This window comes from Myodes glareolus, chromosome 5, assembly GCF_982192425.1.
Source record: "Myodes glareolus chromosome 5, mMyoGla1.1, whole genome shotgun sequence".
In the NCBI taxonomy this organism is placed as follows: domain Eukaryota; kingdom Metazoa; phylum Chordata; class Mammalia; order Rodentia; family Cricetidae; genus Myodes; species Myodes glareolus.
Window position 1 is genome coordinate 69,171,993 of NC_142030.1, and position 18,997 is coordinate 69,190,989.

The 18,997-nt window shown below is 46.1% G+C and overlaps 1 protein-coding gene and 1 non-coding gene across 2 annotated transcripts; both read left to right on the top strand.

The window, feature by feature from the left end:
- The first annotated feature begins 7,264 nt into the window (after nt 1–7,264).
- Ier5 (immediate early response 5) lies at nt 7,265–9,388 on the top strand. Its single transcript, XM_085688093.2, has one exon. The coding sequence runs from the start codon at nt 7,500–7,502 to the stop codon at nt 8,412–8,414; it is 915 nt and encodes a 304-aa protein (XP_085544219.1). The 5' UTR covers nt 7,265–7,499; the 3' UTR covers nt 8,415–9,388.
- Nucleotides 9,389–16,079: 6,691 nt separating this feature from the next.
- On the top strand, nt 16,080–16,184 carry LOC125391982 (U6 spliceosomal RNA). Its single transcript, XR_007229344.1, has one exon. It is a non-coding gene; the product is annotated as a U6 spliceosomal RNA (small nuclear RNA).
- Nucleotides 16,185–18,997: the final 2,813 nt, after the last annotated feature.

The window sequence follows — 18,997 nt, forward strand, 5'->3', positions numbered from 1 at the left end:
GGGAGGGAGGGACAAGCCAGTATATTATAAACATCAATGGGCACTGAAGGCTTCCTGAAAGAAATGATGTGTAGATATAAGGTAACAGCTGAGAGGTTATTTTGTTGAGGAAATGAGATGGACACATACATTTATTTGCTTATTTGTTTGTTTGTTTGTTTATTTACCTTCATGTTAGCGGTCATAACAGGGATTTAGGTATACTAAATATGCACTCTACCACTGAACTACATGCCCAGTGCTTTAAGATATACTTTTGAGATTAGAGGTGTGTATGTGCGCATATGGGCACAGCTGGAAGCCAGAGCTTGACTTCTGGTGTCTTCCTCTATTGCTGCCCACCTTCTATCTTAAGATGGTATACAGGTATCAGGTGTGGAGCTTACTACTTTAGCTAGTTGCTTTAGCCAGCAAGCCCTTGGGATCCACTTGACTCTGTCCCCAGCTCTAGGGTTACAAAAGCATGCTGCCATATACAGTTCTATGGGGCTGCTGGGGATCCAAACTCAGGTCCTTGTGCAGCAAGCACTTTACCTATTGAGGCATTTCTGCCTCCCAGTTTGTAGGCCAGGCTGGCCTTGAACCCACAGAGATCCACCTGCCTCTGCCTCCCGAGTGGAGTGTGTCATCCCCGCCCAGCAAGATATTCTTTTTTGAAACAGGGTCTCACACTATAGTCCAAGTTACCCAGGCTGACCTTGAGTTCATATCCATCTTTCTGCTTTGGCTAAGAGTTATTTAGCTGAGGGTATTTAGTTGGAACACAGAGTGTTTGTGGTCTCAGAAGAGTAGATTTGAAGAACCCTAAGCTGTTAGATCTGATCCAGAGCCAATCAGCTTGGCTACTCTTCTCACTGTCTAGACTGTAAAACCACCTAGGGTGTTTTGGAAAACTGTGACACAGAACTCCCTCCCCACAGAGCCTCTGATTTAAAGGACCTGGTAAGGTCTGGGTGCCTGGATGTCGAAGGGCTCTTCAGGGGATGCTAACGTGCAGCTATGTTTTGAAGGTTACTAGCCACTTTCACAAGACTAGGAGCTCCTCCCCGCTCCCTATGCCCAGACTCAGTCTGTGAGAACTGCCATGGTATTCAGAGGGCTTCAGCCTATCCACAGTCCTGGCAGTTTGTTTTGGACACTGTATTGCATAGGATTTGGGAGACCAGGCCAGAAAGCTGGAATCCCACAATAGTCAAGGGAAGACATTTATGGTGGGTCCATCCCGCACCCCCCACCCCCAGGAAAGAATATGGCACATTAAAAGTAAATGTACCTGTACCTTCCAGGTGGACATCAAGACTAAAGAAAAAGGCCACTCCAGCAACCCAGGAGGATGATGCTGTCCAGGTGAGCACCCTCAGAAATTTATTTGTATGTTTGCATATTATTTTGTTTTGTTGTTTGCTTTGAAAACAAATTCTTCTGTAGCTCAGGCTGGCCTAGAACTGATTCCCTATGTAACCAAGGATGACCCTGAACCTTTTTTTTTTTTTAAAAAAATGATTTGATTTTTATTTTATGTACATCATTTTTTTGCCTGCATGTGCATCTGTCAGATTCCCTGGAGCTGGAGTTACAGACAGTTGTGAGTCGCCAGGTGGGTGCTGGGAAATGAACCCAAGTCTCTGGAAGAGCAGCAAGTGCTTTTAACTGCTGAGTCATCTCTCCATCCACCAGCCCTTAAAGTCTTAATGCCCCTGCCTCCTCCTTCAGAATATTTTAATTACAGGTATGTGCAGCCACACTCTGTTAGTATGTTTGCATTTTGAATTAAAATACTGTTGGGTTGGTTTATGTGGTACTATGTCCAGGTAAGTGCTTTTCCAGCATTGTGGTTTCTTCTTACCCTCTTCGCCCAGTGAACTGTTTCTATAGTGCTGTAAATATGGCATTTATTTATTTTTTCCCTTTAACACTGCAACTGTTTTGTGTTTCACTTTCTTTCTGTTTTATCTTCCTTGTTCTTTCTCTCTTCTCCAGTTAAAGACATCTGTTAGTTATCCCCAATATGCTCAGGCATATTTATATGGCTATGCTTAACTACCTCCTTATTATCCCTAGAAATACAACTAGAGCCATGTATATAAACAATTATAATATAATGATATAGTAACAATATATAAATGTAATATATAATGCAATTATATAATGATATATTAATTGGCTGAAACTATTTTTTAACCCAATATAACAAAAATTTTGTCATTTCTATACATAACTATCATAAAAGTATTTTATTATGATTTCCATTGTGATTTGGGGGAGGATTTTGTTTGTCTGAGACCAGATCTTTCTACACAGTCTTGGGTAGCCTTAAACGTTCGCTGACCCTCCTTCCTCAGCTTACCCCAGCATTTGCTCTGAGATTACAGGTGTGCACTACTATGCTCTGCCATCACAATGTAAATGGGGCATTTTACATTTTCTTTTCGATACTAACTTCCTGAAGCCTGCTGTGGAATTTATATCTGTCACACATATCGCTTTAAGCTTCAAAAATATGACACAGTAAATGGATTCTGAGGGGGGAACATTTCCTGTTTTGATTTTTAAGTTGATTAAAGTCAATAAAACTAAATGTTTAATATCTTCGGTTGTACTAGCCACATCTCACAGTCACTGTGTCCCCACTTTGTGGCGGTAGAAGCCTCCTGATCACAAGTGCTTGATCCCTTGGAGATGGATTCTCAAGAGTCCATTCCTTGGCTCAGGATTGCAGGAAATCCTGACAATAATTACGAAAGCACAAATGCAAGTCAGCTGACATTGACTAAGGCTAGGTTCTGGTGAAATAAAAAGAATAACCATAGCAACAGGTAAGACTTCGTAAGTGCTTATATGTACCACGACCTATACTAAACAACCCAAGTTATCTTTATTGGTGCTGTTTTACACAGCAGACTGAGGCACAAAACTAGGATGAGCTTTCCCATTTCACTAGAGATGAAATAACTTTTTGAAGGTCACACAGAAAATAAGATCCAGGCAGTACAGGCCAGAACATCACACACTCAAGATGAATCCCTACCATCCCAACTTACAACTCGACAACTTTGGGAAATTGACTTCACTTCTTGGAGTCTCTGTTTACTCATCTACAATGCCTGTAAGCTGACCATCATGATGCTCCGTGAACCTCATTACTAGAGATTCTACATGTGTGACCCTCTGGATGTACCACCATGGCCACCCTAATTGTTACAGTGTTGGAATGTCCTGACAGTTGATGGGACATCTTTCCCAGCTCTTTCACCTTCCTGCCATCCTATCTGTCCCACAGGTGCCTTCTGTAACCTGACATTGAAAGGGCTTAGCCTGTTCTGATGGTTAGTGTCTGTGCCCCATCAGTCAGTCTATATTTTCACTATCCCTGTCTTGCTTGGATGAGCACAAGCTGGGAGGGGTGCTAGGCATAAAGAAAGAGAGTGATAAGGGTAGCAACAAAGGCAGGAGTATAAAGTATACTGTGGTTAATACTGGGATAGTTAAGCTCAGATGGGTCAGAAAGCCTTCTCAGGCCCCTTAGCAGCCTGTGTATATTGGGGAGCATCCCAGATCACCACTGCATCACCAGAGTTCTTTTTGTCTCGTGTGTGTGTGTGTGTGTGTGTGTGTGTGTGTGTGTGTGTGTGTGCAGGTGTGCTCAGCTGTGCATGTTTATATGGAGGCCAGAGTCACTCATCTTCCTCAATCACACTCTACCTAATTTATTTCTTATTCTTTTCTTTGACAGTGTCGTACACAGATTCAAAGTATTTAGATCGCATTTAACATCCATTACCCCCTTCCAACTCCTCTTCCCAGCTTTATCATCATATCTTCCTCCTCCTCTTCAATTCACTGAGCACTGAGCATATTACATGAGGGTAGGACCACCCACAGGAGCATGGGCAACCTACCAGGGGTGATAGTTCCCTCCTTTAGCAGCCAGCACTTGACAAAAGTTCTTCAGCTTGGGGTAGAGCCTCATGAGCTTCCCCCTCTTCATACTGGAGTTTCATCTTACTTTTTGAGATAGGGTCTCTCATTAAATTTGGAGCTTGACATTTTGGACAGACTGGCTAGCCAGTGAGTTCCTGGAGCCATCTGTTTCTGCTACCCAGCCCAGGGATACAGGCATGCACCATTAGGCTTGACCTTCTATGGGATGCTGGGGATCCAAACTCTGGGTGCTGTGCATATACATCAAGCCTCTGACTCTCTGAGCCATTACCACAGCCCTGTCTCTTTACTTCCCCCCACCCCCACCCTTTCTAATTCATTCAATCTAGTTCATGCCTTCTCAATAATTCTTTGCCTAAACATTCACAGAGGTTTTATGCTTAGTCACCTGTTATACCGATTGTTCTAGAATCCATCCTGGGGTTCTCTTGTTATGCCGAAATCTTTAGTCAGTCCCTGAGGCCTCCCTGTTGAGGCATCCAGGATTTACTATCCTCACCTTGGCAACCTGACAAAGGAGATGCTTGCTGTACCCCATCCTTGCGTTGCTGCGCAGAGTCTGGATGCTACCTTACAGCTTTGAGCACCTCTTCAAATATGCTTTCCTTACTCAAACATTCATCTATGTCCCTTCCTTCTATAGTCACTTCTGTTACTCCAAATTCAAGTTAGGGGGTAGCATGTTCTAATAACTAAGGTGTTTCGATAGTGTACATATATAAGCCCAGTGCTAGTCTGAGGGTTTTTTGTTTTTTATTTTGGTTTTTTGTTTGTTTTGTTTTATTTTGCTTGGTTTGGTTTCTTGAGACCACGTTTCTCCGTGAAACAGTCCTAACTATCCTGGAACTAGCTCTTGTAGATCAGGCTGGCTTCAAACTCATGGAGATCCACCTGCCTCTGCCTCCCAAGTGCTGGGATTAAAAGCATGTGCCACCACCGCCAGTCCATTCTTTGACTTTTTTAATAAAATCAAAATAATGCTCGGTGGGCACGGCAGCACACACCTTTAGTTCAGGCACTGGGGAGGCAGAGGTAGGCGAATCTCCAAGCTCGAGGCTAGTTCCAGAACAGTCAGAGCTACACAGAGAAATTCAATCTCAAAAACATCAAAAATAAATAAATATATAAATCTTAAAAAGAAATGCTGGTAAAAGAAACAAAGCTTTGAAAGACCCAGGTCCTGTACCTCCCCATGGTCATGAACCAACTCATTGAGTCTACTCAGGAAGGAGCATCTATCTGTTGGCATGTACGGTTAAGCAAGCTGTATTAGACAGGAGCACGGACTATGACTGTACACAATAGTGGTATATTATTTACATTTTAACAAATAAGTCTTGCTTGAAGACCAGAGGCAAAGCTAAAGCCACTAGAGGTCAGGTAATGATGACACATACCTTTAATCCCAGGATTTGGGAGACAGAGGCAAATAGATCTCTGTGAGTTCAAGACCACCCTGGGCTATACAAGATCAATGCAGAAACAAATCCCGGTGGTGGTGATTAATCCCAGTACTAGGGAGTCATATACCTTTAATCCCAGAACTAGAGAGAATATGAAATGAGAGGAGAGAGGTTTAGTCTGCTTAGTCTGCCATCACCCAGCCTAGGTAGAGGTAAGGCTTCTCTAGTGGCTTGGCTACTTTGCTTTTCTGATCTTCAGGCAAGATTTATTTATTAAAATACAAATAATCTGCCGCTATAGAACACTTATCTAAGTACCACCTATTATGTGGCATCAATAAAGGTATCCATAAGATGCACTGCTTTGATACACTCTCCATGCCCTCCTGAATAGGTCATTTGTAATGTAGCAGGTTCTATCAGAACCTCACTGAGCTGCTCTCCTTAGGAAACCTGAAGCGTGCAAAGTCTTTGCTGCTAAGGGTGAGTGGCCAAAGGTAGATGCTGACTCGGATTCCAATATTCAATAAATATTGGCAAAAAAGCAAAAAAGAAAGACAGAAAAGATTTTCCAAGGAAGAAAATGGAGAAGAACCTTGTATTATTAATGAACATATGTTGCTGTAGCTCGGTGTCATAATTATTTTCTCTCCTCTATGTAAGCTGGAAATTCCTAGGAAGGAGGGCTTCACTTGTAACAGTACTAGTGAGTGGTCAAGAGGAAGGTGACCAGGTCATCACAGGTGAGGGCACCCGATTGTGAACTGCCTATGGTCAGGCCTTCCTCTCACTCGTATTTACATAAACATATTGATTGGCAAAACCCTATTGTAGGATCAGGCCAAGTTTTCATGCAGACTTCATGAAAGCTGTGCTGAAGTTTACTGTGACTAAGAGTTGTCATTATCTTCTGTATAATAAAATAGGTGTATATGTGATTTCTCCTTTTTGGAATAGAAGCTTAAAGACCATGAGATGATTTACAAAGTCATCAGGCACCAATACAATCCTGTGGCCCTTTTGTCAGGGTACTAAGACTCAGGGGATGGAGTACGCGGTTGACCGGGACCCTTCCCATGTTATTAGCTTGCCATAAAACAAATTTACAACATCATTATGCGAACCCAGGACTTCTCTGTTTGTAGTTTCAGAACTTACTAGATTTTCCCAAGGGTGGATTAGTCAGTAACTGTGCTAAAAAAAGAAAAACAAGAACAACCAAGCCCTAAACCAACCAAACAAGCAAACACTGCGGAGAAGTAGGTAGTACCTTCCATTTATTCCACTTAATAATATGACAACTGAGGATTTGGGGAAGGGAGTGGAAGATGACAGCTTTAGGTGAGAACCAGTGACTTTGTGCCTGAATACTGTTCCTTGATAAGCCAGAAGCTTCCCCTTCGGTTTGTGGTCAAATGCTAAGAGTGTGACGCTAATGGGAAAGGAACTGACTCCAAAATAGTATATCAAAACTTCGTACTGTTTGTTGTTCAGGGTTGTCCCTGTCTTGGATTGCCAGAGCTACCATTCCGGTCAAGAAACGGTGTGAGCTGTTGGAGACTGCTCATGAAAAAAGCCGAACTTTATTATTTTCAGCACTCTAAACGCATGACAGTTCGGTTCGGTTCTAGTGAATTCCAGCTCACAATTCGGATACCCTAACGACAGACAGTTCTGTGGACCTCACTTGCCTACACCGTTGCCTTGGAACCCAAATCCCATGGCACTTGTTCAATGGACCCTTCGCGATCGCCCCCTTTAAGAGCTTGCTCCGCGGGACTAACGTTTGAACCGGCCCTGACGCCCCTCCTCCGTCTCCGATTGGCTGGGGGGCGGCGCACGAGCCGCATCGGCCCGCCCAGAACGGTTGGCAGCGCTTTGTGATTGGCGTTCGAGAAGTCTATATAAGGCGCGGTGTGGGTTTGCTCCGCTCAGTTTAGCGAGCAGCCGTGATCAGGTCAGTAGTCTCAGGTGAAGAGGCGGAGGAGATTACGCGTTACCGGGTCTTTTCTCCACCGAGCTTTCAGCCGGCGAGGGTGCACCCCAGAGGCGAACCTATTCAGGGTTTCTGCCTCCAGCTCCTCTCGCCGTTTCGGAACGTGAACCGGCGTTCACCTCATCGTCTAAGCGCCACTCTCGAGAAGCGGAGGCAGGATGGAGTTCAAGCTGGAGGCTCACCGCATCGTCAGCATCTCCCTCGGCAAGATCTACAACTCGCGGGTCCAGCGCGGCGGCATCAAGCTGCACAAGAACCTCTTGGTGTCGTTGGTGCTGCGCAGCGCCCGCCAGGTCTACCTGAGTGACCCATGCCCTGGCCTCTACCTGGCCGGCCCTACGGGTACTCCGGCGGTGCCACCGCCTCAGCAGCCCGGAGAGCCGGTGGCCGGGCCACCCTCGGGCTGGGGAGAACCGCCTCCCCCTGCCGGCCGCGCCGCCTGGCCGGAGCCCGAGCCGCAGCCTCAGCGCCCCATGGTGTGCCACACACCGGGAGCGGGAAGCTCAGAGCCGGTGACTTCAGTGGCCGGAGCAGGGGACGCTCTCCGCGGCGGAGAGACGGACTCGGCGGCAGCTGCTTGGAGCCGCGTGGAGCGTCCGCGCGCGGCGGCTTCTGGAAGCGGCTCAGACACGTGCCCCGAGGGGCCCCGGGCAGTCCGCCGTTCGTGCGGCTGTCCCCCGGCCCGGGAGGAGCAGCCTGTCGGGGACGGTTCCCCCGCGCCACCCGCCCCGTGTCCCAGGAAGCGCGGCGCAGCGGGAGTGGGTGGTGGCCGCGCTGGTTGCCCGGCGCCTGGCTCGACCCCTCTCAAGAAGCCGCGCCGGAACTCGGAGGAGCAGCCGAGCACCACCGATGAGGACACCGACGAGGAGATGGAGACCGGGAACGTGGCAAACCTCATCAGCATCTTCGGGTCTAGCTTCTCGGGACTCCTACGGAAAAGCCCTGCGGGCGGCCGGGAGGAAGAGGAGGCGGAGGAGAGCGGCCCGGAAGCCGCCGAACCCGGGCAGATCTGCTGCGACAAGCCGGTGCTGAGAGACATGAGCCCCTGGAGCACAGCCATCGTGGCCTTCTGAGTTCCCGGGGCCCGAGCGGCTGGAGCTTGAGCAGCGGGCGTCCCCGAAGTGCGGCCGTGGCCTTTTCCCGGCCTCGAGGGCGAGCCGAGACCGTTGGCGCTGGGCGCGAAGGGGAGACTGGTTGCTGCCGGGCAGCACATCGCCCCGAACGGGGCAGCCCGGCTGGGCCGTGGCTCTCGAGTCTCACGTAGAGACCTAGAGTTGGAGGCTTATCGGAAGAGGACGATCGATCGTTAACTTTTGTGTCTGTGTGTGTCCGTGTGTAAGTTTGTCTTGTGTTGAGACTGTTTGTTCTGTGGTTCTGGAATGCACCACCCCTTCCCCGGGGCTTGAGACTTTTGGGGGCGCAGACCGGGACTTTCCTCCGCCAGCAGCACAGAAAAGGAAGCTGCTGAAAGGCTCGAGGCAGGGGAGTTCCCCGCTCGATCTTGGGGGAGAGAGGGACTTTACACACTCTCATGAAAGCTAGAACCTCATCAGGCGCGGAGTGGCGTTTCCTCACAGGATTTCCTCAGACTAGAGGGAGTTCGTCTGGAGTAGAGACTTGTATTATTTTTCTCCCTCCCCACCTTTCTCTAGCACAGAAGAAGCGCTTCTACCCTGTGATTACTCTGGGACAGCAGAACATTAAGGGACCTTCAATTCCCCAAAGGGGAAAAAAAGCTTGGTGAACTTCACAGAAGAGTTCAAGCTTGGAAATACGGAGTTTATAGAGAAAAGATATATTTTTAAAAGCTCTAGCTCAGAACTTACTACACAGTGCTTTTAAAAAGTGTTTAATGAAACAAAGTTTACAGACGAGCTCTAAGTGGAAGGACCTTATGGTTTTGTAGATATGGTGACTCCAGTCTTTGTTGTATAAAGGTTGGGGGAGCTGATAAGGGTTTTGTACAGTATTTTCTCCTCCTCTGTATTGATTTTTGTATAAAAATGTAACTTTACGTGTCTAACACGTATTAAATATTTTGAAGCAACTCCCTTGCCTGCTTGTATGTAATCACCTGTCTGGGTTTTCAACAAAGTGGGGGGAGGGGTGGCCAGACTGGGAAATGAAAGTGTGGTTCTTAGTATCAGTCATTGACTGACTAGGGACATTGTTGGTTATTTGATTAAGTATCAGGAGAGACACATATGAGGTTTTTTTTTTTTTCCGGGGGGGGTGTCTTTTTTTTTTCACACATATCCTCATCTCAAGAGGACTGCTGATAGATACCGATGTCAAAGACTGGCAGGTTCTTGAAACCTGTCCTTACAACTGCCTTTCCTATAGTCATCTCAGGCCAGTTGGTTTTTCTGTAGTCTGATCAATGGAATCTTTAATATTAAATAATTTCAAGCACCAAGTTGTGAAGCCTTTCCTATCCTCAAATGTTTCCACCAAAACTTTTGTTTCCGTCTCCTGTTAATTTATAGACCGTGGATTTTTTTTTTCAGATTAATGGGGGAGGGTTGGTGGATAACAGCTTACTTCAGAAGTCTAGTAGGGCCAAATATGAGAAGCCAATGAGATTGACTTGTCTAAATGTTCAGACCCATTTCTGTGTTCCACTAGATGTCAAAATTGAAATTTTACTGCCCCCCAATTTAGTTGTAGAAAGTAATTGCATTGGTGAAAGTGAAATTATGTGTATCAAACCGGAGGAGGAAGGAGGCCAAGGAGGGTTGAGTAAAGTTAATTCTCATTTAGCATAACTTCCTGATTTGTGCTTGTCACCTACCTGATGACATAAGTGTTTTGGTCATGATAAACAGATGACAGCCAAGTCAATTTAAAGAGACCGTTTTGCCTAATGCAAAATGTTCAGTATTTAAGAGGTAGTGATCTCTTAGGAGCAAGTCAATTAGAGACTGTGTTTTAAAATATAATTACTAGTTCTTTAAAAGACAGCACCAGTTTTTAACTAAATAGAGTGCTTAAGAGAACAAGGGAAACTGAGGAGAGACAAAGCTGTATAGGCTTTAGACAGGAGCATGATTGGATGCCCTGGCCCTAGCTTGTTCTAATTATATAAACTCATAGCTGAGGAGGCCATTGTTTTGCTCTTTCTGTAAGACTAGCTTCTTTAAGCAAGGGAGCTGTGAACTTTCTATTCCATCACCATAATAATATAGACATAGAATGAAACATGCTTTAATCGGGGTGTTATTAAATTGCCTTGTTTTTCTTTTAGACATTAGCTACTTAAGCTTTATTATAACTACTAAGGTTCCATTAAGTGGATCTTAAAATGAAGGTGTCCAGGGCCTTAGTTCTGCCAACATTTCCTGTTACTAGAATCCAGTTATGCTCCAACAGCTGTCTCGATGTGCTTTTATATTTGAAAGGGTAATACTTGGTGTAAAGAGAGCTGTATGTTTGCTTGAGGTGTGACTAAGGTCCCTCTTCACCCTTGGTTTCATACAAAGATGAACCACGGGACTGTGTGTCTGCTTAATTTAGAGCCTATACACCAGGAGGAGTTTATACAGCATCCCTTTGTTGCACAAATCCTGTTACCCAGGATGCTTAGATTTTCATACCTTACTCCTGCCACTTTCCTCTCAGGCCTTGGTGTTGCTTCAGCTCTGTATTTTTTTTTTCCAAGTCTAAAAGGATAATTGTACTTGCCTCATAAAGTTGTAAAAATTACTGAGTTGATGTTCTTGGAAAGTGCTTCATACCTCTGAGGCCAAGTGCCACATGCAGGCAATTCCAGTCCTTGGGAAGCTGAGGCAGGAGGTTCTCCAGTTGGAAGCTAGCCAAGGCTACACATTGAGACCCTGGCTCAGACTCCTGCCTCCTACTTGGGAAGCACTCAACTGTTGCCACAGAAGTGAATTGTGTGTGTAAACCAGCTGCTGTGCTAGGAGGATTGTGTCCATTGGGCAGAGAGGAGAAGGAGGTTGCTATTTTTAAATGATCCTATCAGCAAATATGGGTCCTTTCATTCCCCTTTTCCTCTGGACCCTTGGCAGGCAGGAAGCTTAGTTCCACCAGCAGAGTTTGTTGCTGTGTCTGTCTCACACCAACCCTGTGACTTTCTCGGATTTTATCAGCTCTATTTTCAGGAAGGAATAAACACGAGTAAAAAATCGCAGAGAACAACGTCTAGTTGACATTCAAATGCTTTCAGTGATGGGTAAAGGAATAATAAAAAAAAAAATAGACCATGGAGCTATGTTTAGCTCTAGTTGCTGGCATAGACTGTTTCTTAAGCCATGCTTGTTTCTAGGCCTGGACATCTTGATGCTCAGGTAGGATTATCAGAACTAGGTGAGATACAGTGTGAGTAGAAACTGTTTTGAATTATCTAGCCTTCTTGGAGGGGGACTACTTTGAGCGGGTCTCCAGTCCCTTCATTAAATTAACCATTGTAGCATTGGACTCCAAGCCTGTTTGATGGTCATTCTACCACTGGACTGGACTCCCAAGTTGAAAACTTTTAACACTATGCAAAAGCCAGATGTTTCAAGGAGTTTTGGAACAGGCTTGATGGCACATGCATTTAATTCCAGCTTTCACGAGGCAGAGGCAGGCATATCTCTGTGAGCCGGAGGCCTGCTATACATGTCAAGTTCCAGGACAGCGCCAGAGATACATAGAGGAGAGTCAAACAAACAAACAAACAAAAACCCCCCAAAACTTGGTTCTTTCTCTCTGTGGCTTCTAGCATCGTTTCCCTTCCTTTCTGATGGTAGGTTAGGTTTAGAATGGGGAGTTGTAGGGAATGTACCTTTTAACTTCTTTGGCAGAATACTCAGAATAAAACATGCTAGTATTGGGAATGAAGTTAATGACAGAACTGTCCCCATTTTATCCTTGGGTTAACCTGAGTCTCTTCAACTTACTTGGTGTGAAGATATAGCTTAGAACCAGTGTGCTATGGTCTAAAGTCTCATACTGCGGCATAGTTTTGATAGAAATTTATTTCTTTATAGTTATTTTTTTAGTAGAGTTAGTTCAGTTCACTGAATATCCAAGGGACTTCTGGTCTTTTGCCCTAAATATTTTATTCTTGTCCTGTGTTTGTGAAATTTTCATTCTCCCAGACTCCCTTTTATCCCAGCAGTTCCTAAAAGAAGGTGAGATGAAAAGAAATGCTGGACCAACCTTCCCTGACTATGAAAGGAGCCTCTACTGTGAAGTGCAGTGCTCCGGTGGGGAGTGAGGTTGTCTTCCCAGGAACCCTGGCACTCTGTCCAGTAATGAGCAGTTTGTCTCGCAGCCTTTGAATCATTGTTCAAATTAAAAGTTCTACCCAGTGGAAAGCTTTGGGAGGAAAAACAGAAGCAGAGTTGGTTAGGAACCACTTCAATCTTAACTCATGCCCTTGGACATTTTCAGTAATACGTTTTTTCTTTTTTCTTTTCTCTTCGAGGCAGGGTTTCTCTTTGTCACCCTGACTGTCCTGCTCACTTTGTGGACCAGACTAGCCTCGAATTCACAAAGATTCACCCTGCCTCTGCTTCCTGAGTCCTTGGATCAAAGTTGTGCGCCACCACCACCCGGCTAGTAATAAGAGTACAATAGAGAAAGAATATGGCCGGGTGGTGGTGATATACACACCTTTAATCCAGCACTCTGGGAGGCAGAGGCAGGTGGATCTCTGTGAGTTTGAGGCCAGCCTGGTTTATAAAGCAAGTTCTAGGACAGCTAAGGGCTACACAAAGAAACCCTGGCTCGAAAAATCAAAATAAGTAGATAAATAAAATAAAAAGTGTAAGATGCACACATATAGTTGGATGCCTCCTTTTGACTTGGTTTGTACCCGTGTGTGCCATCACCCCTCCCCACTAGTGAGAATGAAGATTTAAAAATAAAAAGGCTCTTTAGCAATTTCTCTGTCCCAGAGGGATAGAGCCCAAATCATCTTTGCTGGACTGTATCCTGGGGTTTGTCTCAGGCCTTTGGAATTCTGCAGGCAGAGAAGGGGAAGCCTCTGGGGACTGCATTCCGAAAAAGGCCTCTCTCTCCTCTGTAGACCCACAACAGTCTCCACCGCTGAATGCTGCCCACTTAGGGGCGAGTACCGACTGTCATCTGTGGAGGCTGTAGAAAGGACTGGCCATCACTAGCACAACCCTGAGCATCTCTAACAGGTGACTCAGATGCAGAGTAGGCCTGTGGTACTTGTAGATAAACCTAGACTTACTAAAGCATTTTCTATGGTATGTTCTGAGACCTGGTCTCCAGGTCTGTGTCATAAGCCACAACCCTAACTTACAGAGGGAATGTGAGAATTAGCTGTCTGACTTTAACCAAGTTTTAACCCTGGCTCCAGCTCTCTGCTTTCTTTCTATCAACTGGACCTCTGCCAACTTGCCCAGTCCCCTAAGGCAAGGCTCCTTTCAGTTTCTCGAGTACTCAGGGATGTGCTAAAAGTCCTGTTCCCAACTGCTTATTCTTCCATCCTCCCCCCACTCCCAGACACTGCCTGGCAGGCCATCAGCTGGGAGCTTGCTTGTTCTGGGGTAACAAAGGGGAAACAAAAGACAAACCAAATCAAGCAATTTAAACCATTCTCTTCAACTCAGCTAACCTGGGTTCTGTGGACTCCAAACACTAAGGTGGACCTTCTATGCCTCAGGCTGCTTTTCCTTTTGAGTCCCTCCTTGCATCCTGGAGAACTGTTGCTGCTAACTGCCAGCATCACCTTCACAGCACAGACCCTGGAGTCCATGCGGCAGGTGGCTCTGCTCCTGTTTAATCTCTGCTCTTCCTAGGCCACCCCACTCTCCTGTGAGGGGCACACACTCTTTGTTTGCGAAAGAGTCTGGCCGCTCAGGGAAGAGCTGCTATGAACGGGAAAGTGACAGCCCATGAGAAAGGAGCAAAGATTAATATTTCTTGACTAGCAACTTGCAAAGAGTCCTCCAAAACTCTGGACGCTGGAGACCAAGCCACAGCTGTGCTGGCTGGAAGTTGTCATCCTTTCTCTGTGCCTCACTAGATCCCCAATCCCTGCATAATAGCCGGGGTGGGTAGGGGAGTCTACGCACTGGAAACAGGAGCTGCAGCTGAAAGCCAGCTTGGCTGGTGGCCAGATGCAGGAAAGGAGAGGCAAAGCCAGGGGAACCCACACGTGGGCTCCACAGCCTCTCCCCCAGCCTTTTCTGCGACTGCATGTGTTGTTTCATGGAACAGATAATGAATCACAGAACCATTTGGATGAAGAAATCCAAAAGGCTGCCTTGCCCTGTCTCCCGCTCTAGTCTTTGATTGATCAACAGAGGCTTTTTGCCGGGAGAGTGGCTAGAAGTGAGAGAGGAGAGCCAGCCTTTATTCGTATCATGCACCAAGGGTCCTACCAGCAGGAAGAGGCTTGTGAATCCAGGGTTATGGGGAGCGGGCAGTCACGGTGAGGAATTACCACTGAGTCAAGTTCTCTGCGAGAGGTCTGCTGTGGGCCAAGTGAATTTAGGGCAAGCACACCCCGCCCACCTCCTTCTCCCTGGCTTTTCTTAAGCTGTACCTCTTTTCTTCAGACAGTTTCCAAGTTTTATTTTTGGTTTGGAAAAGGGTGAAAATTCCTTGACATCTGCATTCGGCAGCTCCCTTCCCCCACAATGTGACCTACTTTAGAGACTAGAGTGACTTTTATTTTTACGGCCATGGGAGAAATCTTTCTAAGAGCAAGGAAGCTGAAGTTGAGGGACTTGGGACAGTGTCTGGGGGAAGGTTATTGTCCTGTATCTTCTGTGGGTGTCCCCTAGCTCTATCTCCAGACTCTTAAAGGGTGCTTTCTTAGTGGGGCTGTGAGAACAGCTGTAAGGGAGACCATGTGGGTGACTGGTGTGGGCTGGCCCAGCTGTCTGCCTCACAGCCTCCAGGTCACCTCAGCAGCAGGCATCTGGCCTCCCAAGGTGGCACTTGCTGATGCTCTTGGGGTTCCTGAATGTCAACATGAACAAAGAGGAGAAAATTGCTTCTCAGGCAGGACAGAATAAATGAGGTCACCAGCAAGCAGGTTGTACATCTTGAGTAGTCTAGTGAGACCTCAAGTAAAAGATTTCAAAGTCACCCCCCACCTGGTGCCATGAGACCCTTCTCAGGAAGGGACTAGGAACCCGAAACTGGAAAATGTGACTCAACTCAGGAAGTCACTCACTTCTCTTGGTTTCTATTTGTGTGTGTGTGTGTGTGTGTGCTTTATAATTGTGATCGAAAGATAAAGCGTTTGTGAGGCAAAGTTAAAAATGTACTTATGAAGGCGCACACCTTTAATCCCAGCACTTGAAAGGCAGAGGCAGGTGGATCTCTGAGTTTGAGGCCAGCCTGGCCTACAGCGTGAGTGCCAGGACAACCAGAGCTATACAGAGAAACCCTGTCTCAAAAAAAAAAAACAACAAAAACAAAAGCTAACTAATAAACAATACAAAGTAAAGTAGATATTAGGCAAATCTCACACAGAATAAAAGGTAAGGAAATTTATTTTAAAAATGTAAAGCAAAAGAAGCAGACATTTCTCCTCATCTCACCATCCAATGTGAATTCCTCAAGTTTAGGTTACTGGAGGCCTAGCTCCCGCTTGCCATTTCTTCCTTCACACGCTGCCCCCAGCCATATGGAATGATTTACAGTTTGAGAAACATTCCTGCAGGCTTCTGGACCTTTCTATATATCTTCCTCAGGGAGATGTGGTCAAGTTTAGATATAGTCCTCGGAGCTATGAGAGTAGAAGTCTTGCTCACTTTGGTGGCGCATGGACTAAAATTGGAATAATTCAGAGAAGATTAGCAGGGCCCCTGCTCAAGGATGACATGCAGGACTGTGGAGTGTTAGCATATTGAAAAAGAAAAGAAACCCCAGGAAGAAGGAAGAGCAGAAAGCTAAGGCCTGGTTGATGAGAGAGTCTTTAGAAGCAGGGGCTGCTGCAGAAGAGGTCACCATCAAAGGGAGCAGGTGAGTCCAACCGGGCTACTCACTGCCATGGGAGGTGAGCCACAGCAAGGCCATGCAAAACAAGAAGATGAGCGAGAGAAATGAGATTAGAGAGAAATGAGTGGAGAGACAGCCGTGGAGGCTCTGGCTATAACTTCCTTCTCCCCTTGAATCGACATGAAAGTAAGCCAGAATTAAGATGGCAGAAAGGAACCGAGGTCAATTGAAAAGGCCTGCCTATGACTGAAGCAGAACCAATGGAGGCAGGAACTGAGGGTGAATGGGGTTTGGAAGTATATATGCACACACACACACCCACACACACACACACATATGCATATATGTATATATCCTCTTAAATATATGTCTTAACAGGAGGAGTAACTGCCTTCTATTCTGCGTTCTGTAAAACATCAGAGACACTAATAGATTACTCCAGGGACCTTGTTAGTTTCAGCCTACAGTCTCCTCTTCACTCCCAGTCGACGAAGACCCTTGCAGTTTGCACTCCAACATACCAGTTGGCAAGGTAACCAACTACTGTAGGATTCTGGAAAATAAAGGGATGGTTTCCCGGAGCCCTAGTGTCACCAGCTACCATGCCTAAAGAGGGAGATTTCTGATGTACCATTCTGTAAGCATCAAGAGTTTAAGATATTGGAATGAAAGTATGTTTCATGAAGAAGGCGGGACTTGGTTTACTCACCTGCAGAAAACACACATATGAACACTTTGTTCGCCCACACGTGAGCACGCACACACTTGCAGTTATTCCCATTTGGAAAGCCTGCTAGGAATGAACTTTTCTCTTCCTTTCCCTCCCCACCAAGTCTGACCTCATCGGTCTTTTTCAGCATTACGAAGGATTAGGTCGAGACTGGAAACAGGTTGAGGCATGTCCAACAAAGAGGCTCCGGATACTGAGAGGAAAGGGAGCCAAGCAGTTTTAGGTCGGTTAAGGCAACTGGAAGGAGAATATGGAGAGGAAAGGAGGAGTAGGAGAGAGCGGCGTGGACGGATGGGGAAGGCAAGAGAGACAGATGTCTGTGATGATTTCAAGAGAAACAAGACTAAAATAAGCTCGGAGTCAGAAAACAGGAGGAATGTGAGAAACAGGAAAAGGTAACGGACTGAACTGCAGAGCAAGCAGGCGAGAGAAAAGTCCCACTCAGGTGGAGAAATAGCCGAGCTCTCCAGAGCATAGGGCAAAAAACGGGAAGAGAAGGAATAGGTCCCCCTTGGTAGTGGGATCACTTTCTGTTAAATTTATGACAGTGGTTCACAAACCATCATCACTATCAGACTTCTGTCCCAGCTTTTAAAAAGCTAAGGTGAGGCGTTAGCTTGTCGGTCTGCACATGCTTAGCCCACCCAGCTACAAAATGAAACCTAGAGCTCAACATTCCTGCAGTCTGTTTGCTTTGTGTTGTCGGTAGCTGAAGCTATTTCTAAAACCAAACAGATCACCTCCTCTCCCAAATCCTACTGTGTGCATCCAGGGCCTTCTCCTGGGTTTTGCCTCCTTCTCCTACTCATATTCCTTCTTAGTACCAGGGTTACAACAAAGCTCCCCTCTCCCTGACATCCACTGGTGAACACATCTGAGCGCTTGTTAAACTTACAGCCTCACCGCTACACTGTAGCTCATTCCCATGCTTGCCTTCCAGTTCCATGGTCACCAACCTTGACTTTAAACACTCAGTCTGTTTTCCCTTCTGCCTCAACACTCCCCTCCGCGACTCTAACTAATAACTAAGGGGTTACTCATCCTGCAAAGTAATTTGGTGATATTATCAGTCTCTGGCATCCCATATCCTCTATGAGTCCTCTGTCTGCTGGGCAGCCTCTCGTCCAACCATCACTTACTACCTAGTCTATGCAGGGACTGGATACAAAGATGAGTAAGGAGCCCCATGTCTAGACAGGAGAAAGGATAGAAAATTGATTATTACAATTCAGGCTAAATATTATAATGATACAGGAATTCTGATGAGAGATGCTTAACCTAGAGAGAGCGCTAAAGGAGGGGGATTATTTTTATACTGGTTTCCAGATGGAATCAGCTAAGTTAGGAATATAGGGAAAATCATTGCAGACTGATAAGAGCTGCATGTACAAAGTCCCAAGGTCAGGAGAGTTGTAGCGGTGTTCTGCACAGTGTACAATGGGAAGCAGAGCATGGACTCACAGGTTAATAAGAACGATCAGACTACCAAAGACTAGGTGTGCCAGACGAGGAGTATGGTTTCATCTTAAAAGACAGGGGGATGCTTGCCTAAAACAGAAGTGGCCCTGGGAGTCAAGGAAGGCTTTGAAGAAACTGTGGGGCCCAGGTGGATACACACCTGGGTTTAACACTACCTGAAACTGGGAGTTAGCATAGGGAGGGAGGAGCGATGGCAAAGGCAGAAAGGGGCAGCTGGAGGCTGGTCAGTAACCCCGGGAGGAAACTGGTGGCTTATATAATCCTAGCACAGGAGGCAGGAGGATCAGATTTGGCACCAGCCTAGGCTAAGTAGTTAGACCTGTGTGGATGTGGGCCTGCCATGCGTGGATGGGGAGGCCAACGGGAGTCCTTCTCTTCCACCAAGTGGGTTTTGGTGAGCAACCGTATTTCTCAGGATTGAAGCCATTTTGAGGGCCTTGAGACTTTATTTTTTTAAAGAAAAAAGAAACCCAGGTAAGAAATTATTGGGACCAAAACCAGCAGGGGAATCTACTG

Bases quoted from the DNA above. Each gene is read 5' to 3' on its own strand.
- Ier5 (XM_085688093.2), top strand. From the start codon at position 7,500: ATGGAGTTCAAGCTGGAGGCTCACCGCATCGTCAGCATCTCCCTCGGC.